Source organism: Microcaecilia unicolor, chromosome 2, assembly GCF_901765095.1.
Source record: "Microcaecilia unicolor chromosome 2, aMicUni1.1, whole genome shotgun sequence".
Taxonomy (NCBI): Eukaryota; Metazoa; Chordata; class Amphibia; order Gymnophiona; family Siphonopidae; genus Microcaecilia; species Microcaecilia unicolor.
This window is the reverse complement of record NC_044032.1, coordinates 50,044,074-50,067,337: the sequence shown is the minus strand read 5'-3', so window position 1 is coordinate 50,067,337 and position 23,264 is coordinate 50,044,074. Positions and strand designations below refer to the sequence as shown.

Genomic DNA, 23,264 nt, shown 5'->3' with positions numbered 1-23,264 from the left:
AATCTGCTTAGGATTTGATGGGAGAGAAAATGTTTTCTTATTTTTAGATGTAGCAGCTGCTCTTGATACTGTGAATCATACTATATTTATTAATCGCTTAAAATCATTTGGTATCTTAGGAAACATTTTTTCATGGTTTGAGTCTTTCTTAGTTGTGCGTCAATTTCAAGTTATTCAAGGAACTTCTAAGTCAGATTGGGTGGCAGTTAATTCAGATGTGCTGCAAGACTCTTGTTTGTCTGCCTTGTTTAATTTTATGTATGTTTCCAGTCTATAAGTTATTAGCAGGTCTAGATGTAAGTTACAGATTATACGCAAACAACCTTCAATTTTATTTTCCTGGTGGAGAACTCAAGCATAACCTAGTGAATGTTTGTGTTAATTAGCTATAGTCTGTGCACAAAGTGAAGGGGGTGGAGTTTGGAGGTGATAGCACTTTGAAGACGGACTTCAGCGGCAAAGAGATGGTAAAGGACTTCAGCCATGAGAACTTGTCAAATGGACATAGGCCTGTGGTTTGTCAAGTGCAGTAGTAGACTGGAAAGAGAGAGGTCCTGTAAGAATTTGATATGTATAACGACGGCATGGGTGTGGGATTTTAGCCAAAGGTGCTCTGTAGATTGGGCACAAAAACACAGGTTGCAGATTCAAGAGGTCAGCCAAGGCTGAGGTTTGGTATATCTTACAGGACAGGGAATGGTAGGAGGGATGTCCAAAGCAGAGGAGAGTATAGTGTTATAGGATGATGGCTTTGTTGACAAACTCAGATAACATAACAGTATTGAATGAGAGGAGAGATGAGAGTTCAAAGGTTAATTTCCTGAAGATTCCTTTAATGCGTTGGTAGTAGCGATTGAACAAGATAGTGGGGGAGGGTGATTAAGTGTGAAAGTTATCAGGTGTAGGTCAGATAGGGGAAGATTTGAGGTGAAGAAGTTTGACAGTGAGGGTTGGAGAAAGACAAGATTGAGGCACTGGCCTTGCTGGTTAGTAGGACTAGTAGAGCATATATGAAGGTTGAATGAAGAGGTTAAAGCAAGCAATTTTAAGGCATGAGCGTTAGAGGGGTAATTAGCATGAAAGGGAAGGGGAAGATGGTTCAAGAAAGACAGCCAGGAGTCAGTGAGAAAAGGAGCTATCGGGGTTGGAAACAGAATCCTTAATAAATCAGTCCTCAAACTACTCAGGTGCATCAAAAACACCTCTTACAACACCTTACCTAGCACCTTGCATCTAAATCACCCACCTCCAGCCTATTACCGACTGTATTTAAGATCATGTAATGACTGCATCATAACAACACTCTGTAAGCCACATTGAGCCTGCAAAAAGGTGGGATAATGTGGGGTACAAATGCAATAAATAAAAAAATAAAAAATACTGGTGCTTGATGGACCTTTGGTCTGTCCCAGTATGACAATGTTTATATTCTTATGGGGTTGATAAATGAGAGCTACCTGGAGAAGTAGTGGAGTGAAAAGGCAGATGGCGTGTTCATGCCCAATTATTGCAATCATTGATTTGTAAGTTGTATTTATAGCTTTTCTTTTCTTCTTTTGCAATTGATTTGAATTGCTTACACATTCTTTTATATAATCTGTAGTACAAGTAATCTGTTCCTGTTTTATATATGTGTGCTGGTGTTTCAGTTCAGGTCTGTAAATTCTTTTTTTCTGTTCTTTTAAGATGTCAGTGTAACCTATATAGTTTTCTTTTTTTCCTTTTATAAGTCTATTTGTATATTAGATGACAGTTTTTTTGAAGTGTCTTATGTGATGGTTTAACTAGTATGTCTATTTCATGGTTTTAGCTATATGTCTAATTATCGATTTGATGAGATTTACATGCTAATTATTCTTGTGTTGTTAACTTTTTAATGGTTTCAGTTTTATGATTTTTTTTTTTTATATGTCCATTGAATTGTATTAAGAGTATAATTTTTAATTTGTTATTCTTGACTGGAACGCACATGTGGTTTATACTTGTTCTATATCTGTGATGTTTTAGGTTATTGGACTCCTGATGCAGGCTTTATTTGCTGAAACACGGCAAATAAAGCACGTTATTCTATAATCTAACAGATGTCGAGTCCTGTTGGATTATATAGAATAAAGACTCTTAATGAGGGTCTCCTTTGTTTTTTTCGGTTGTTCCTACTGTGTTCTGTCTTCCTATATCTTCGTGGGGAATAACACCGCCAACACTCCATGAATCTGATTGGTAGCAGACTTAAGACAAGTTTAAGAAAGCATTTTCTCAGTAAATATACAGCTGATCTGTAGAGTTTGTTGATTATCTGGGTGAAAGAAAAATGTTTGGGCAAGTTTCTGGTGGATATACCCTTTAACTATTAGCCAGGTAGACTTGGGGATCACTGCTTTGTACTTCCATGAGCTGGGGGTGAACAGGAAATGATTTTCAACCATAAAGGTAAGGCAAGACTTCCCAAACCTGTTCCTGGTCCACACAGCTAATCTGATTTCGGAAATATCCACAATAAATATGCATGAGAGCAATCTACCTCATGCATATTCACTATGGATTTCCTGCAAGCCTGTATGGCTGCAGGATCTCCAGGACTGATTCAGGAATTGCTGCTCTACCATTTTGTATGGTAACTTAATTGAGAAACAATGCCCCCTTTCACCCATTCCCACACTGCATAGTCTTCAACCAATGGATTTATCGTTTTCTCCTTGAATGTTTTTGTATTAAGTGCCTTCCTATTTAAGGTTGGTTGAGCATTCTAGGGCAAGTTTTTTTTTGTTGTTGTTTGTTTTTCCTTTCAGAATAGGTAACTGATTAGACAGGTTGCTTTGGAGAGGAGGGGGAGGAGTAGGAGGAAGAAAGCACACCCAGACTCTACCCTGGCAACCTTTAATTTGGTCAAGGTGAAAGTTTCAGCTGCCTTTATACATAGTAACATAGTAGATGACAGCAGAAAAAGACCTGCAGGTCCATCCAGTCTGCCCAACAAGATAAACTCGTATGTGCTACTTTTTGTGTATACCCTACCTTGATTTGTACCTGTCCTCTTCAGGGCACAGACCGTATAAGTCTGCCCAGCACTATCCCCTCCTCCCAACCACCAGCCCCGCCTCCCACCACCGGTTCTGGCACAGACCGTATAAGTCTGCCCAGCACTATCCCCGCCTCCCAACCACCAGCCCCGCCTCCCACCACCGGCTCTGGCACAGACCGTATAAGTCTGCCCAGCACTATCCCCTCCTCCCAACCACCAGCCCCGCCTCCCACCACTGGTTCTGGCACAGACCGTATAAGTCTGCCCAGCACTATCCCCGCCTCCCAACCACTGGCCCCGCCTCCCAACCACTGGCTCTGTCACAGACCGTATAAGTCAGTCCCGCCTCCCACCACCGGCTCTGGTACAGACCATATAAGTCTGCCCATGTATGTTTCTCTCCCCCCCCCCCCCCCCCCCCCCTCTGAGAATGTACAGGCCACAAACAGTAAGTGCTTGATTTTGATGCCTAACTCTGTGCCGGCGATGAAGGAATAGGAAGAGCAGGAGGAGTACTAGAGAAGCCATTGGCAAAGGTGAATGAAAGTCACAAAGCTCCACAGTCTAGTGCACCTTGACCTTGGGGTTGACATGCTCTGTGAAATGGTGCAGTGCTCTGATGAGCATAATACGGTTTTCACAGCATATTTATCTTTCTTCTGTCATGCTGTCGTGTTTAATTAGTATAGTAGATTAGCCATAGTCCAGCACTGACTTACTAGACAAATTTATTGCTTTCAGTGTCCTGGGCATGTGGAAATGTATTGTTCATTGTAAAGTTTAATGTGTTTGTGGGTGTGTGACTTTGCTGACTGGCAGTCCTGCAGAATTTATTAGCGCTTGAGCCCAGTAATAATGATTTACTGCTACAAATTGATTTGGGTCCAAAACAGAAGTAGCATGTTTAGTGAGTAGGACAATCAATACTATTTCCAGGGAGCTGTAATAAGAGAGTGGACAAGTCTTCTATTGCCTGAACTTCTGTGTGGCTACCAGGGCATAGTGTCACATCATTTCTGCAAGGGCTTTTTCGATAGCTAGTTCAGTGACACACAATGCTATGCCTCAAGAGCTAAGAAGTTCTTTCCTTTCAGAAAAATCTTAGTATAGCTATTTTCTAAAACCTACCAGTCAAATCTTCTAAGTGGGTTATGCAGTTTTTAATTATTGTAATTTTATTTCTTTTTGGAAAGATTTTAATTTTCTTTGACTTTGATTTGTTTAATTAGTGATTGTATATTGTGGCATGGACACTGGGAAACCTTTAGCTTCCTCTTGCAGACCCTCCTACTTATAGGGAAAAAAACACCCTCCCAAACCAGTTTTCTCTCATCTCAGTGAGCAAGGGAAGAACTTTGCTTACTCTGGGGGAGGGGAGGGAGGAAATCCAGACCCTAGGCAAAGTTGTGGGCTGGACTTCCGCGATCTGCTGAGGAGAGAAGTCTCCATGTCAGTTTCGCTGGGAGCTCATAAGTACATAAGGTCCATCAAGCCCAGCATCCTGTTCCAACAGTAGCCAATCCAGGTCACAAATACCTGGCAAGGTCCCCCCAAAAAGTACAAAACATTTTATGCTGCTTTTCCCAGAAAAAGTGGATTTTCCCCCAAGTCCAATTTAATAATGATCTATGGACTTTTCCTTTAGGAAGCCGTCCAAACCTTTTTTAAACTCTGCTAAGCCTTTACCACATTTTCTGGCAACGAATTCCAGAGTTGAATTACACGTTGAGTGAAGAAAAAGTTTCTCTGATTCGTTTAAAATTTACTACTTTGTAGTTTCGTCGCGTGCCTCCTAGACTAGTATTTTTTTTGAAAGCATAAACAGATGCTTCACGTCTACCCATTCCACTCCACTCATTATTTTGTAGACCTCTATCATATCTCTCCTCAGCTGTTTTTTCTCCAAGCTGAAGAGCCCCAGCCGCTTTAGCCTTTCCTCATAGGGAAGTCGTCCCATCCCCTTTATCATTTTTGTCACCCTTCTCTGCACCTTTTCTAATCGACCAGAATTGAACACACTATTCGAGGTGCGGTCGCACCATGGAGCAATACAAAGGCATTATAACGTCCTCATTTTTGTTTTCCATTCCTTTCCTAATAATACCTAACATTCTGTTTGCTTTCTTAGCCGCAGCAGCACACTGAGCAGAAGGTGTCAACGTATCAACAATGACCCCTAGATCCCTTTCTTGGTCGGTGACTCCTAATGTGAAAACTTGCATGACGTAGCTTTCCCACATGCATCACTTTGCACTTGCTCACATTAAACGTCATCTGCCATTTAGACGCCCAGTCTCCCAGTCTCGTAAGGTCCGCTTGTAATTTTTCACAATCCTCCCGCGATTTAACGACTTTGAATAACTTTGTGTCATCAGCAAATTTAATTACCTCACTAGTTACTCCCATCTCTAGGTCATTTATAAATATGTTAAAAAGCAGCGGTCCCAGCACAGACCTCTGGGGAACCCCACTAACTACCCTTCTCCATTGAGAATACTGACCATTTAACCCTGCTCTGTTTTCTATCTTTTAGCCAGTTTTTAATCCACAATAGGACACTACCTCCTATCCCATGACTCTCCAATTTCCTCTGGAGTCTTTCATAAAGTACTTTGTCAGATGCCTTCTGAAAATCCAGATACACAATATCAACTGACTCACTTTTATCCACATGTTTGTTCACCCCTTCAAAGAAATGTAATAGATTGGTGAGGCAATATTTCCCTTCACTAAATCCATGTTGGCTTTGTCTCATTAATCCATGGTTTTTGAATATGCTGTGTAATTTTGTTCTTTATAATAGTCTCTACCATTTTGCCCGGCACCGACGTCAGACTCGTCGGTCTATAATTTCCCAAATCTCTCCTGGAACCTTTTTTAAAAATCGGCGTTACATTGGCCACCCTCCAATCTTCCGGTACCACGCTATTATTAACAATACTTTTGCAAGTTCATTTTTCAGTTCTATCAGTTCTGTGGGATGAATACAGTCCGGTTCACGAGATTTGCTACTCTTCAATTTGTCAAATTGCCCCATTACATCCTCTAGGTCAGAGATGGCGAACCTATGGCACGCATGCCAGAGAGGTCACACAGAGCCCTTTCCTTTGGCACGCACGCCGTCGCTGGTCCACCCACTCTCCCTCCCACCAAGCACCAGGCCGCCCGTCCTCCCTCCCAGCACCAGGGCCCCCCCTCCTCCGAAATTTAAAAGGCGTACCTTGGGGTTAAGGTGGCGTCGGCAGCGGGACCGAAAAGCATGTTCTTTGCTCGGCCCGCCTTCGGCCTTACCTTCTGCCTCTGAGAGACAGAAGGTAAGGCCGAAGGTACGCCGAGCAAAGAACATGTTTTTCGCTGCCGCTGCCGACGCCACCTTAACCCCAAGGTACACCTTTTAAATTTCAGAGGAGGAGGGGGGGGGCCCTGGTGCTGGGAGGGCGGGTGGGCGGCCTGATGGTTGGTTGGTTGGTTGGAGGGAGGGTGGGCGAGCGGCCTGGTGCTGGGTGGGAGGGAGGCCTGGTGCTGGGTGGGAGGGAGGCCTGGTGCTGGGTGGGTGGGTGGGAGGGAGGGAGGGAGGCCTGATGCTGGGTGCTGCTGGGTGCTTGGGTGGGAGGGAGGCCTGATGCTGGGTGCTGCTGGGTGGGAGGGAGGTCTGGTGCTTGGGAGGGAGGGAGGGAGGCCTGCCTGGTGCTGGGAGGGAGAGCAGGGGGGAGAGGAGGGTGGCTGGACATGGGTGGCTGGAGGGGAGGGCAGGGGGAGAGGAGGGTGACTGGAGGGGAGGGCAGGGGGGAGAGGAGGGTGGCTGGACATGAGTGGCTGGAGGGGAGAGGAGGGTGGCTGGACATGGATGGAGTCCAAGAAATGAAGAAGAAAGGAGGAAAGTAAAGAAATAAATGGAAAGGAAGCCCTGGAAACAGAGTTAAGAGATCAGATAGAGAGCAGCAGAATCAGAGACTAGGACCAATATGGATAGAAAAACAAAATCACCAGACAACAAAGGTAGAAAAAATCATCTTATTTTCATTTCAGTGTTTGGAATTTGAGAATTTACAGTGGGGGAAATAAGTATTTGATCCCTTGCTGATTTTGTAAGTTTGCCCACTGACAAAGACATGAGCAGCCCATAATTGAAGGGTAGGTTATTGGTAACAGTGAGAGATAGCACATCACAAATTAAATCCGGAAAATCACATTGTGGAAAGTATATGAATTTATTTGCATTCTGCAGAGGGAAATAAGTATTTGATCCCCCACCAACCAGTAAGAGATCTGGCCCCTACAGACCAGGTAGATGCTCCAAATCAACTCGTTACCTGCATGACAGACAGCTGTCGGCAATGGTCACCTGTATGAAAGACACCTGTCCACAGACTCAGTGAATCAGTCAGACTCTAACCTCTACAAAATGGCCAAGAGCAAGGAGCTGTCTAAGGATGTCAGGGACAAGATCATACACCTGCACAAGGCTGGAATGGGCTACAAAACCATCAGTAAGACGCTGGGTGAGAAGGAGATAACTGTTGGTGCCATAGTAAGAAAATGGAAGAAGTACAAAATGACTGTCAATCGACAAAGATCTGGGGCTCCACGCAAAATCTCACCTCGTGGGGTATCCTTGATCATGAGGAAGGTTAGAAATCAGCCTACAACTACAAGGGGGGAACTTGTCAATGATCTCAAGGCAGCTGGGACCACTGTCACCACGAAAACCATTGGTAACACATTACGACATAACGGATTGCAATCCTGCAGTGCCCGCAAGGTCCCCCTGCTCCGGAAGGCACATGTGACGGCCCGTCTGAAGTTTGCCAGTGAACACCTGGATGATGCCGAGAGTGATTGGGAGAAGGTGCTGTGGTCAGATGAGACAAAAATTGAGCTCTTTGGCATGAACTCAACTCGCCGTGTTTGGAGGAAGAGAAATGCTGCCTATGACCCAAAGAACACCGTCCCCACTGTCAAGCATGGAGGTGGAAATGTTATGTTTTGGGGGTGTTTCTCTGCTAAGGGCACAGGACTACGTCACCGCATCAATGGGAGAATGGATGGGGCCATGTACCGTACAATTCTGAGTGACAACCTCCTTCCCTCCGCCAGGGCCTTAAAAATGGGTCGTGGCTGGGTCTTCCAGCACGACAATGACCCAAAACATACAGCCAAGGCAACAAAGGAGTGGCTCAGGAAGAAGCACATTAGGGTCATGGAGTGGCCTAGCCAGTCACCAGACCTTAATCCCATTGAAAACTTATGGAGGGAGCTGAAGCTGCGAGTTGCCAAGCGACAGCCCAGAACTCTTAATGATTTAGAGATGATCTGCAAAGAGGAGTGGACCAAAATTCCTCCTGACATGTGTGCAAACCTCATCATCAACTACAGAAGACGTCTGACCGCTGTGCTTGCCAACAAGGGTTTTGCCACCAAGTATTAGGTCTTGTTTGCCAGAGGGATCAAATACTTATTTCCCTCTGCAGAATGCAAATAAATTCATATACTTTCCACAATGTGATTTTCCGGATTTAATTTGTGATGTGCTATCTCTCACTGTTACCAATAACCTACCCTTCAATTATGGGCTGCTCATGTCTTTGTCAGTGGGCAAACTTACAAAATCAGCAAGGGATCAAATACTTATTTCCCCCACTGTACATCTGCTGTCTTATTTTGCACTGGGTTTACTGGAGCTGTAACAGCTTACAGAAATGATTTATAATGAAAAAAAAAACCCATACTATATTATACTATAGTAGTATAATATTTTCAATGATGTCTGTTTATATGCGCCATGGCTGGTGTAAGGGGTGTGACTATCATAGGGGTGGTGACCTCGCCCATAATGAGTACCGGCACTTTGCGATAAATAATTAGATTTTGGGTTGCTGTTTGGGCACTCGATCTCTGAAAGGTTCGCCATCACTGCTCTAGGTGTATAGAGATTTCATTCAGTTTCTCTGACTTGTCAGCTTTGAATACCATTTCTGGCACCGGTATCTCTCCCAAATCTTCCTCGGTGAAGACTCAAGCAAAGAATTAATTTAATCTCTCCGCTACGGCTTTGTCTTTCCTGATCACCCCTTTTACCCCTCGGTCATCTAGTGGTCCAACCAATTCTTTTGCCGGCTTCCTGCTTTTAATATACCTAAACAAGTTTTTACTATGTGTTTTTGCCTCCAACGCAATCTTTTTTTTCCAAAGTCCCTCTTTGCCTTCCTTATCCTGAGTTGCCACTAAAGAACTGATGGAATAAAGTTGTCTCTCCTGGGATACTGCAGTGTTGAACTACCTGTTGATCATCTTCCTGTGTTTTGTCGGAGTTTCTGCACTGCTGCCTGCTACTATTTTTTCTCTCCTGCCCTTCCCTCGTAGCACCCTGGGCATGACAAGTTGTAATTATTGTGATGCACTATAAATAGTTGGATGGGGAAGATCCTTCTGTGACTTCATCTTATTCTCACAACATAGCCAGACAGCAAAGACTTTACTGATTATGACACATCGAACTTGCCTTTAGAAGACAAGACATATGCCACAAGTGTTCTCACTTCCAGATTTAAAACAAATGTTGGGGCTTTTTAATGCTGCTTGTCTGATATATTTTTGGCCCAGCAGTTCTGCATCATATGGGCTTCCAGCTGAACCTGGCAGTGGTCAAGAATTAGATATGTTTTATGAAATTAAGTGTATTTGTACTGGACTTGTATGTTGTATTTGTTGTATCAGACGAACACAGCAAAGTGACACCAAAAATGATGGGTAGATGTTGTGTAAATCATGCAGACAATTTATTCAAACATTCAAAGACTCGACAGGAATCGTGTTTCGGCCTCAACAGCCTGCCTCAGGAGACTTCAAATTGGATGTTCTCTAAACACTTCATCTTTCAGTTCTAATATCAGGTATCAATGCACGTTAAACCATGCAAACATAATACCTTTCTTACTCGAGAACATCCAATTTGAAGACTCCTGAGGCAGGCCGTTGAGGCCGAAACATGATTTGGCTTCAACAGCTGGGTAGGATTTTAGTGCTAGGGGGCAACCTTTCTTCCTAACTTCCTCTGTACTGCCTTGTTTCGCCAGTAGGCCCAGCCTGCCCCCTGATGGAATACTTGCTTCTCTTGTTTGGCCGGCGTGCCCAGACTCCTGCCTGCTATGATTTTTCATTAGTGCTGCAATCTCTATGTCGTGTTCAGCAGGCAGGCCTGGGCTCACTGCCTTCCATGATTTTGTTGCTACCACAGTCTTTTCTCTACCTTCAGCAGGCTGGGCCCAGCCTTCCCATCCATACCAAAGCTGAGCTCAGCTGTGGTTCACCACAACTTCTGTACTGCCATGGGTACTCTTGGTTGGTAGGTTGGTCTGGGCTCCCTGCATGCTGTAATTTCATTGCTGCTGCAGGTCCTCTTTTGTTGAGCAGGCAGGCATGGCATCCCTGCCTGAGGATTCTCTCTTCTTCAGCAGTTGGGCCTGACCTCTCCATCTGCTTTGATTTGGGTGCTGCCATGGTCTTTTTGTTTTTCTGTCATTCTGCAGGGTCCCTTCTCTTCACTGTCGCAGTGCTTCAGTGACACCAGCAGCATTCTGTATGAAAGCATAACTTTGTATCAGGGGCGTATCTGTAATGGGGCCAACGGGTGCCTGGCCCCCGTACATTTGGCCCTGGCCCCCGCTACCGCCGCCAACCCCCCCCCCCCCCCCCCGTACCGCCAATGGAAGCCTATGGGGGGGGGGGGGCAAAAAACGGCCCCCGCACTTCGGGCTCTGGCCCCCCCTACCAGGGAAAGTCAGATATGCCCCTGCTTTGTATATGGACAGACAAATTGCCTGATCCTCAACAGGCATTGTAATCAAATGAGAAACATCCATGAAAAGGAAACTGAGTTAAAACTAGAAATGAGGAGGATTTTAAAGATTGTGCTAAATGACCAATACTCTGCCTTGGTTTTCTACTCTTCTGAAAGGTGTTCATTTGATTTTTCTCTTTCTCCCTTGTGTAATGGATGAGAGACACCATCATTTGGCGAGTCCATGGTGAAGTCATTCTTGGGATTATGTCCTCAGTGCTGGGAGTGGTGAAGAAACATTGCCCTGGCTAGAGATGTAATTTAACACTGAGAACCAGGTCCCCCTCCAGTTTAGAGAGAGGGTGACAAAACTGAGCAACTGGAATGCTGATTGGCTGGTTCTTTTGGTTCCTCCTGGAAGTAACAACATAAATGCCTTTGGCCCTCTACTGAATTTAGAAGTAACTGCAGGAGTTGGTGTTCCAAGGAGTACAGAGCCAAGGTAGTGTGCTGAGGAGAAGGGATGTTTCTCTGTTCTTCCAAATTTGTTGATATTGGTATCTCTGGGCCTGACAAGGGGAGATGATACACTTAAGCACGTTCAACTGACAGTTGGGAATTGGGTAATTTAGGGCCTAATATTAAAAACTGCTTATTTTGGCCATATAAGTGGTAATATGGATAAACACTGCTGCATGAATCCATATATGTCAATATTTATTCATATATCAGTTCTCTGAATATTTATTTTGCTGAAATTGCCTATTGCCTTTGTCTTGATTCTGCTTGATGTACTCTGCCTTGGGTGAGTTTCTTCACATAGGTGGCAAATAAATCCCTTTAATAAAAATATAAAGGAGGTAGAGTTGGAGTGGGCTGGGAGCTGGCACAACTAGAAACTGATGAAACTAATTTGTAAACAGGCAGGTCTAACTTAATGTAGAATCATGAGCACAGGTCAGCACCTCAGCACAGGTCAAAAAGGGCAGAGGCTGACAAGCCGGTGCGACTGGAATCTATCAGAGATTGAGAAGCCTGTAATTTATTAAAGAACATGAGCCTGTGTAAACCCAGGAATTTATGATCTATTATGATACCCTTATGGGCAAGCTAGCATGGGAAAGGTGCAATTTATGGATGGACAGAAGAATGTGATTTAGCAACTTAAGGGAAAATAGATGGTGAGAACAGAGAACAGAATGATCTCTCAGGAAGATAAGTGCTGAAATAATGTGAAGCATTGCTTAACACAAAAGGAATATAAACAATTGAACCAGAGCATTACGTTGAAGAGGCAGTGGCAGACCACATGTTTGTGTCCCCTGCTCTCCACATGAGAAACTAGCATTTGTAATTGTAACTTTCTTGTGGTAAATAATTAAAGAATTGCTTTTCTCATACGTGTGGTCTTCCTAGTCTTTTATCTCTCTAAATTGCAGGTGGTTGGCGAGTAGTAATTTGGGGAGGTAGTAAAAAGACTAGAAATATAAAACATTAAGCGTTGAAACGGTGAAAAAAGTATAATGCTGCTGAATGTATGGATAAAATGAAGCGCCACTGTTGGCAGTTTGAGGGGGATTTGATAGTCACGTGCCTGTTTTATAAAGTCAGGTAAAATAAAACACGTATGTAGGTGCAAAAGAATGTGCGTACATATAGAAGCAGCAGCTTGAGAGGTGGTGGAAATGTTAGCATGCACTTTCTGCTAGGAATTTTATAGTTTTAGCCGTGTAATTACGGACGCTGCTTTTGCTCTTCCCTGTACATGCCCACAGTGAAAGTATGCACCATGAAAGTTATGCGTGTACTTTCACACTAGCTGTTTTTTTTTTTAAATAAGAAGTTATTTACATGTATACTGGCGTTTGTTTTCACTCTTTTTAACACTAACACCTAATTGCCTCCTTTATGTTAAACAGTGGCCACAGCCACTGAAAATCAGATCCTTAATTGAAAAGAGATATTGAGGAGGTGCCGTGGCAACACTTATTTACAGTATTTGTGAGGCTCACTTTCTAGTAGCCTTACGGCTTTGGAGGGGAGGGGGCAGGAGTCCTCCTTCTGCTTGTGGGTCCTAATTCAAAGTTTATGCTGCCTGGTAAAACTTATATCTATCTATCTATCTAATACTACTACTACTTATCACTTCTATCTATCTCTATCTATCTATTTAAGCATATAAGGAACATTCTAGATCAGCCATTCCCAACCTATTCCTCGAGGCACACCTAGTCCATCAGGATATCCATAATGAATATTCATGAGTTACATTTGCATGCCTACTGTCTCCATTGTGTGCACATCTGTTTCATGTGGGGCAGTTTTTTTTTTTAAGGAATTTTGTCAGTGCTAAAAGATTAATACAGGCTGCCAGTGGTTCAAGGTAGCCGACTTAAAGATGATTAGTTTTCAAGGCCCTGAAGAGAGAGGTCCACCTTATTGAAAAATTAACTCTGGCCCTTCTTGCTGTGTGTGCTCTGCAAATGATTTGCTTTCTATTGTGCTCTCTTTGGGGATAGTTAAGCTGGAGTGTGGTGACACGCGTCGTGGCATATCAACCAACAACTCTTTCCACTTCATTTTTATTTTAATCATGAACATTGATCTTTAAGAATCTCCTGATACGAAGGCGGTAGAACAAGAGGACATGAAATGAGATTGAAGGGGGGTAGACTCAAGAAAAATGTCAGGAAGTATTTCTTCACGGAGAGAGTGGTGGATGCTTGGAATGCCCTCCCGCGGGAGGTGGTGGAGATGAAAACGGTAACGGAATTCAAACATGCGTGGGATAAACATAAAGGAATCCTGTTCAGAAGGAATGGATCCTCAGGAGCTTAACCGAGATTGAATAGCAGAGCCGGTAGTGGGAGGCGGAGATAGTGCGGGGCAGACTTATACGGTCTGTGCCAGAGCCAGTGGTGGGAGGCGGGGATAGTGCGGGGCAGACTTATACGGTCTGTGCCAGAGCCAGTGGTGGGAGGCGGGGATAGTGCTGTGCAGACTTATACGGTCTGTGCCAGAGCCGGTGGTGGGAGGCAGGGGTAGTGCTGGGCAGACTTATATGGTCTGTGTCAGAGCCGGTGGTTGGGAGGCGGGGATAGTGCTGGGCAGACTTATTACGGTCTGTGCCCTGAAGAGCATAGGTACAAATCAAAGTAGGGTATACACAAAAAGTAGCACACATGAGTTGTCTTGTTGGGCAGACTGGATGGGCCGTGCAGGTCTTTTTCTGCCGTCATCATCATCTACTGATGATGCTTCCAGTGAAACATGAGCCCTTGTAGAGATTCTATACCAAGAATTTGAAATTTCAATCTGTGAATTCATTTGATATGAGAGTCAAGGAACTCTCAGCGATTTAACTGGCGATATTGTTAAACTGGAAATTGGAGATTAAGATCTGCTCCTGGAACATCGTAATGAGCATAAATGGTTTGGTCAAGACTACAAATGGAAACATTTTATCCTGATTTCAAATCTATTTTCAAAGCTTCAAGAGAATATTCAAATTACTATGTAAGCTGCATTGAGCCTGCATTATGTGGGAAAGCGTGGGGTACAAATGTAATAATAATAATAATATTAGTGACATATGTAAAGCATTTATATTGATGCAAACATCAGTATAAAGCTAAGTATCTGCATTGTCTGTATTAACTAACTAACTAACTAACATTTCTAAAGCGCTACTAGGGTTACGCAGTGCTGTACAATTTAAACATAGGACAGTCCCTGCTCAAAGAGCTTACAATCTAAAAGACAAGAGAACAATCTAAAGACAAGTGAACAATCTAGAGGACGAGTGAACAGTTAATCTGATAGGGTGGATAGATTGGGGCATTCTATATTTCTCAAGCGGTTAGGCGCCGAAGGCAGCATTGAAGAGGTGAGTTTTAAGCAGAGATTTGAAGATGGGTAGGGAGGGGGCATGGCGTATGGGTAAAGGAAGATTAGAGCTTTACTGTGTATTAAAAATATAGGATTGTCTACAAGGGTACTGATGTTTAAGAATAATGGACAGTCATGCTTTCTATGCCCCTTGAGAGGTTTTGTAAATTGGAAAAATATTTTGTAATAACTTTTTTTGTGAATAGTGGAGGGGAAACTTTCTTAATTAGATTGTATAGTAAAGTATTTGTTGTTATAAATGTTGCATGAGTATGTAAGGGAGTCTCTATAGTAAGTTTAGGGATAATTTTATAGACCATCAAACATATAAATGGCGAGTGACCGTACTCACCCACAAGTGCGCAGTAGAGACTTCCCTCTCTGTCCCGCCCCGCGTCAATACGTGATGACGGGGGCGGGACAGAGAGGGAAACTGCGCAAAGGGGAGGGAGGGAACCGCCAACGTCGCTACCGCTCCCCCCCACGAGGTCGCCGCTACCGCTCCCCCACCTGGAGTCACCGCCACTGCCTCCCCTCCACCCGGCCCGAGCACTCTCTTCAGTATTGAACTTACATCGCTGACAAGCAGCAGGCAGATCAGCTGAGCTCCCATTGGCGTTCCTTCCCTGCCTGTGTCCCGCCCTCGCCGACATTACGTCACATGAGGGCGGGACACAGGCAGAGAAGGAAGGCCGACGGGAGCTCTGCTGATCTGCATGCTGCGTTTCGGCGACGTAAGTTCAATAGCGAAGAGAGGGCCCGGGCCGGGCGGAGGGGTGGCGTCGGCGACTCCGGGGGTGGCCCTGCAGCGGCGAGGGGAGGGGGCCTTGGAAAAACGCCATACTAGCCCGTTTTAACGGGCTCAACGGCTAGTTTTCTATGTGGAGAGCATATTTTGGAGTGGAGGAGTAGCCTAATGGTTATATCAATGAGCTAGGAACCAGAAGGCCCAGGTTCAAATCCCACAGCAGCTCCTTCAGGCCTTGGGAAAGTCACCTAACCCTCCATGCCTCAGGAGAAAGCAATGGTAAACCACTCCCTGTATCATGGCAAGAAAACCATGAGGGGATCCCTCATTGTGTAGCCACCAGGATCCAACTCTGTCTTGAGGGCACACCTTAATCTAGAGAGCATATTTATACACAAAATGGCTTCTGTAAAACTGCGCAGGTGTGTGCCTACGGACATGAGCATGTGTATTTTTACGTGGACCACACGCTGGTATTCCTGATGGCATGGTTTTAGGGACATCAGGGACAAGGTTGCACCTGTCTTGCAGCGTGTGTAACATTTTGGGAGAGCATTTGTGCTCTGCTGACAGTTATTCTAGGGTCTGTTTTACAAAAGTAGGTGCACACCATTGTTGAACAGCATGTGAAAGCAAACTAGGCTGGATGAGATTTTAGCATGTCACGGCAGAGAAGGACCTTTTCTAGGATCAACCTTTTGGGGGCATAGCTGCTGAGAGGGGGGGCAGGGGGGACAAAATTCCCTGGGCCCGGGCCTCCAAGGGGGAGGCCCGGTGCTGCAGTCCCACCCGCCCTCCGTCATCGACTGTCTGCCCCCTGCATTGAAATCGCAGCCTCTCACCTCCGTGAAAGCAGCGCTGCAGGCAGCAGGGCAGCAGATCGTTTCCCTTCGGGCCTCCTTCCCTCCCTGTGTCCCGCCCTCGTCTGACGTAACTTCCGCGAGGGCGGGACACAAGGAGGGAAGGCGGGCCAAAAGGAGGCGATCTGCTTCCCTGCTGCCTGCAGCGCTGCTTTCATGGAGGTGAGAGGCTACGATTTCAATGCAGGGGGCCCGGCCTGGTGGCGGACGGAGGGGGGGGGGGGGGGCGGCGGCGACCTCGGGGGGGGGTGGAGGGGGGAGCGGCGGTGACCTTGGGGGCCTCTCGGCGGCCCTGTTTGGGGGTAATTGTATAACAGGTATGGAGGCAGATTAGCCTCCTTTATAAAGATATACACAGATCCCTATGTACCCCAACAAAATACTAGGGGTAAATTGACAGAAATTGCAGCTAGATTTGTAACACCCCCTCAGAAGTGTCCCTGGATTTAGGGTGGGGGTAGGAGCTGGCCTGACAGGAACCCTCTGGACCGTCTCTATTGGTCTCCCTATATAAATGGTGCCCTGGTGCCTCCACCTAAGGTGAAAGGCATTAATGGGTAGTATTTCCCTCAGGAACCAACACAAAATCAAAGTTAATTCAACTCTACTACTACTACTACTTATCACTTCTATAGCGCTACAAGGCATATGCAGCGCTGTACACCATACATGAAAAGACAGTCCCTGCTCGAGCTCACAATCTAAATAGGACAGACAAACAGACAGAACAACTAAGAGATAAGGGAATTAAAGAGTAGTGAGTAGTGGTTAGGAGTCAAACGCAGCGTTAAAGAGGTAGGCTTTTAGCCTGGATTTGAAAACGGCTAAAGACGGGGCTAGACATTCAAGTTCGGGAAGTCTATTCCAGGCATGAGGTGCTGCGAGATAAAAGGAATGGAGTCTGGAATTAGCAGTAGAGGAGAAGGAGACAGAGATTTATCCACAGAACGGAGTACCTGAGGGGGGGCTTAGGGCAGGGGCGTAGCCAGACGTCCGTGGGAGGGGGGTCCAAAGCCCGAGGGGAGGGGGCACATTTTAGCCCTCCCCCCGGCGCCGCCCCCCGCCGTCATTTCCGGCCCCCCGCGTCTTTTCCGACCCCCCCTCCCGCCGTGAACCCTCCCCCGCCGTCGCCTACCTTCACTTTTGCTGGCGGGGGACCCCACTCACCGCCAGCCGACGTCCTCTCCATCCTGCTCCTGCATGCATTGCTGACGTCCTGTACGTGCAGGACGTCAGACTCCGAGAACAGAGTTCTGTTCTCTGAATCTGACGCCGCACGTACAACGTGCAGGACATCAGCAATGCATGCAGGAGCAGGACGGAGAGGACGTCGGCTGGCGGGGAGTGGGGTCCCCCGCCAGCAAAAGTGAAGGTAGGCGGGGGCGGGTTCGCCGGGAGGGGGGTCCAGGCTGGAAACTACGGGGCTCAGGCCCCACGTAGCTACGCCACTGGCTTAGGGAGAGACAAGAGTGGAGAGGTACTGGGGAGCGGTAGAGTGAATGCACTTATAGGTCAGTAAGAGAAGTTTGAATTGAATGCGGAAACGGATAGGGAGCCAGTGAAGTGACTTGAGGAGAGGGCTAATGTGAGCATAGCGACATCATTTGTGTCCTGTCCTCAGTGACCGCTTCCACTCAACTCCCCTCTCAACAGAGACTCAGATAATTTTCCCTACTTAAAAAATTCCCCCCCCCCCCCCCAAACCTTTCTCCACAGCACCAGTTGCCATGGGAAAGGAAAATTGGTACATTGTCTGCCAGTCTTCTCTAGTCACACATGTATGTCATCCTGAAAAAGTAGATAAGAAAAACTCACAGATCAAAATGCCAGTCTGATTTAATCCACAAATGATACTTATCAAAACCCAGTTTGTAGATTGGTTTCAGTTTTGAAGTCATAGAAATTTATAGTAGCTCAGTGCAATTGTGCATATTTTATAAGCCGTGCACAGGACACAAATGCACGCACATTCTGTAACCTCTAGGGTCATTTTCTAAAAGCCCTGTTATACAGGAAAAAAGTTCATGAAATTATCCCTACAAATCCTCTTGGGCTGTTTAATACTCTTTCCCAATGTTTTTCTTAGTATGTGATCTGATGGGGAAAATGTTGCAGGATAAGCTGCAAATTCTGTTTTGAATCCTCGAGTTATTTAAAGACTAGTAAAAAAAGGCCCGTTTCTGTAGGCAAGGAAACGGGCCTTAGGCAGGCGAACCCCCCCCCCTTCCGCGAACCTGTCGTTCCCCCCCCCCCCCCGTGCCAGCGAAAACTACCGCCGCCGTTGTTGTGCTACCTTCCCTTCCCGTAGGTTCTTCAATCATCTTCTTAGAAAGTTTAACTCCGCACATCTGACGTCGGACGCACGGAGTTAAACTTTCTAAAGAAGATGATTGAGGAACCCACCCGAAGGTAGTGCACAACAGCGGCGGGAGGGGGGGTACGGTTTTTGGCGTTCTGGGGGGGGGGGGATCGACAGGTTCGCGGGAGGGGGTGGGTTTCGAGGGGGCCATAGCGCGGGGGGGGGGGGGTGACAGCTGATTCCGAGGCAGTAGGAGGAATAGGGAAACCAGCTGTGTTGACATTAGCGACGTCCGTGCGTGTCTGCCTTGCAGACCACTTGCAGCCAGGGAGCCACGGTCCCAAGCATAGAACGTTGGAGGTGAGAATTATTATATAGGATGCGCTTTCTTAGCACAGCGAATGGTGTTCACCTGCTCATTACATGCTTTTGAAATTGCATTCAGCACTGTGTAAACTTTTTTTTTAATCTGCAGTACTAATTTTTACATCTCCCCCCCCCCCCCCCTCTTTTTTTAAAACTCATGTTTTTTTGCTCTTTTTCCAGCATGGCAATTGGCAGAATTCCCTTGATGTGCTGGGGACAGATATTTGGGAAGCCAACAACTTGGATTCAATAAGGTAAGATCATTTAATGCCATATTAAAAATGCCCTGAAATAATCACGGTGGTACCAGCAGCAGTTTGGAAAAGCAGGACCCTGCTTCCTAATGTTATTAACCATTTTTATTGAACTGTGTGCAATTCTGGTCACCGCATCTCAAAAAAGATATAGTGGAATTACTGTAGAAAAAGTACAGAGATGGGCGACGAAAATGATGAAGGGGATGGGACGACTTCCCTATGAGGAAAAGCTGAAATGGCTAGGGCGCTTCAGCTTGGAGAAAAGATGGCTGAGGGGAGATATGATAGAGGTCTATAAAATACTGAGTGGAATGGAACGGGTAGACATGAACCGCTTGTTTACTCTTTCCAAAAATACTAGGACTAGTGGGCACGCAATAAAGCTATAAAGTAGTAAATTTAAAACGAATCAGAGAAAATGTTTTTTTCACTCAGTGTGTAATTTAAGCTCTGGAATTCGGTGCCAGAGAATGTGGTAAAAGCAGTTAGCTTAGCGGGGTTTAAAAAAGGTTTGGATAGCTTCCTAAAAGAAAAGTCCTTAAGCCGTTATTAAAATGGTCTTGAGAAAATTCACTGCTTATTTCTGGGATATAACAAAATATTTAAACACACATGAATACAAGTGTATTGCTTCTTCAGCTTATTGAGAGTGGAGTAGTCTCATATATAACACACGATAAAGATTATTTGATTTTTCACCCAATGACTGGGTGTATTATCTGTGTGTATTGTCTAATCATTGACTTAACCTCCACCTCCCTTTGCTAATCTTATATATGAAAATTTATTTCTGTTTATCAATATGCTATCATCTAATTTTATGCAGCACTTAGCTTGAACAAGTTGGTGCTCTTAAAACCCCGACAGGTCCCCGTTTCGTGGCTACTTTTTCAAGGGGGAGACAGAGTAATGCTGCAGTTGCACTTGAGACAGTTACTTGGTAAGCCATCAGCATTTTTATTTAGAATACAAGTAATTATACAACTAATATGCCTTTTAGAATAATTTTGTAAGTACAGTGGGGGAAATAAGTATTTGATCCCTTGCTGATTTTGTAAGTTTGCCCACTGACAAAGACATGAGCAGCCCATAATTGAAGGGTAGGTTATTGGTAACAGTGAGAGATAGCACATCACAAATTAAATCCGGAAAATCACATTGTGGAAAGTATATGAATTTATTTGCATTCTGCAGAGGGAAATAAGTATTTGATCCCCCACCAACCAGTAAGAGATCTGGCCCCTACAGACCAGGTAGATGCTCCAAATCAACTCGTTACCGGCATGACAGACAGCTGTCGGCAATGGTCACCTGTATGAAAGACACCTGTCCACAGACTCAGTGAATCAGTCAGACTCTAACCTCTACAAAATGGCCAAGAGCAAGGAGCTGTCTAAGGATGTCAGGGACAAGATCATACACCTGCACAAGGCTGGAATGGGCTACAAAACCATCAGTAAGACGCTGGGCGAGAAGGAGACAACTGTTGGTGCCATAGTAAGAAAATGGAAGAAGTACAAAATGACTGTCAATCGACAAAGATCTGGGGCTCCATGCAAAATCTCACCTCGTGGGGTATCCTTGATCATGAGGAAGGTTAGAAATCAGCCTACAACTACAAGGGGGGAACTTGTCAATGATCTCAAGGCAGCTGGGACCACTGTCACCACGAAAACCATTGGTAACACATTACGACATAACGGATTGCAATCCTGCAGTGCCCGCAAGGTCCCCCTGCTCCGGAAGGCACATGTGACGGCCCGTCTGAAGTTTGCCAGTGAACACCTGGATGATGCCGAGAGTGATTGGGAGAAGGTGCTGTGGTCAGATGAGACAAAAATTGAGCTCTTTGGCATGAACTCAACTCACCGTGTTTGGAGGAAGAGAAATGCTGCCTATGACCCAAAGAACACCGTCCCCACTGTCAAGCATGGAGGTGGAAATGTTATGTTTTGGGGGTGTTTCTCTGCTAAGGGCACAGGACTACTTCACCGCATCAATGGGAGAATGGATGGGGCCATGTACCGTACAATTCTGAGTGACAACCTCCTTCCCTCCGCCAGGGCCTTAAAAATGGGTCGTGGCTGGGTCTTCCAGCACGACAATGACCCAAAACATACAGCCAAGGCAACAAAGGAGTGGCTCAGGAAGAAGCACATTAGGGTCATGGAGTGGCCTAGCCAGTCACCAGACCTTAATCCCATTGAAAACTTATGGAGGGAGCTGAAGATGCGAGTTGCCAAGCGACAGCCCAGAACTCTTAATGATTTAGAGATGATCTGCAAAGAGGAGTGGACCAAAATTCCTCCTGACATGTGTGCAAACCTCATCATCAACTACAGAAGACGTCTGACCGCTGTGCTTGCCAACAAGGGTTTTGCCACCAAGTATTAGGTCTTGTTTGCCAGAGGGATTAAATACTTATTTCCCTCTGCAGAATGCAAATAAATTCATATACTTTCCACAATGTGATTTTCCGGATTTAATTTGTGATGTGCTATCTCTCACTGTTACCAATAACCTACCCTTCAATTATGGGCTGCTCATGTCTTTGTCAGTGGGCAAACTTACAAAATCAGCAAGGGATCAAATACTTATTTCCCCCACTGTAACTTTGTGCTGCATCTTGTTTTTGGTTTTAGAACTGGTGACTCCCCCTTGAAAAAGTAGTCACGAAACGGGGACCTGTCGGGGTTTTAAGAGCACCAACTTGTTCAAGCTAAGTGCTGCATAAAATTAGATGATAGCATATTGATAAACAGAAATATATTTTCATATATAAGATTAGCAAAGGGAGGTGGAGGTTAAGTCAATGATTAGACAATACACACAGATAATACACCCAGTCATTGGGTGAAAAATCAAATAATCTTTATCGTGTGTTATATATGAGACTACTCCACTCTCAATAAGCTGAAGAAGCAATACACTTGTATTCATGTGTGTTTAAATATTTTGTTATATTTTGATGCTCGACAGAGCACAGGCACAATTGTTTATTTCTGGGATAAGCAGCATAAAATGTATTGCACCATATTGGGATCTTGCCAGGTACTTGTGACCTGGATTGGCCACTATTGGAAACAGGATACCGGGCTTGATGAATCTTTGGTCTGTCCCAGTATGGCAACACTTATGTACTTAAATTTAATGATAGTATTACAAACCCATGGAAACAAATACATTATATTCTTGGTAAAGTAGATAAGAATAACTGGGCAGACTGGCTGGGTCAGGTGGTCTTTTTCTCCCATCTACTGTGTTACAATCCTGAAAAGTCATTTTTGCATTTGCAATTCTCTATTACCTCCATTAGATATTTCCATCTCGTGTCATCCAACTACGAAGATAACTTGTTCTAGTTTTGTCCCACTGGCAAGTGTTTCTATGCTGTTGGTACTCAATTTTGATTACATAGTAACATAGTAGATGACGGCAGAAAAAGACCTGCATGGTCCATCCAGTCTGCCCAAGAAGATAAATTCATATGTGCTACTTTTTTATTTGTACTGTCCTCTTCAGGGCACAGACCGTATAAGTCTGCCCAGCACTATCCCTGCCACCCACCACCGGCTCTGGCACAGACCGTATAAGTCTGCCCAGCACTATCCCTGCCACCCACCACCGGCTCTGACACAGACCGTATAAGTCTGCCCACACTAGCCCCGCCTCCCAACCACCAGCTCTGCCACCCATTCTAGGCTGGGGAAAAAAGATGTCCAGGCTGGGATTTAACACAGTTTGTGGAGTGTTTTAAATGTCTTTGGCACATTCAGCAGAAACAGCTAAAACACGTTGGAAAGAGAAGCATCACTTGGGGCTTCATATGTACTAATGTAAAATTTTGCTACCTACATGTGTCAAGTACCAAATTTTGCAGAACTGAATGACCAAAGGGAACCAGTTAAGGATCTAAGCTCCAAAATTCAGTTGTTTGCTGTTGGACATTGTTTTGAACACAGAGACGTAAGCCCAGTCCCCCCTACCCCGACCCTGTCATCCATTCTTCCAAACACCAAGTCCAAATGAGCGGTTAACTGCCTC

General features: G+C 45.2%; 1 protein-coding gene across 1 annotated transcript in view; it reads left to right on the top strand.

The window, feature by feature from the left end:
- The window catches only part of CTIF (cap binding complex dependent translation initiation factor), a 531,105-nt gene that overhangs the window by 134,486 nt on the left and 373,355 nt on the right, over positions 1 to 23,264 (top strand). The window contains exon 4 of the mRNA XM_030192931.1: positions 19,144 to 19,217. Within this exon, the coding sequence (XP_030048791.1) occupies positions 19,144 to 19,217 (74 nt within the window). The remainder of the gene's footprint in view (positions 1 to 19,143; positions 19,218 to 23,264) is intronic.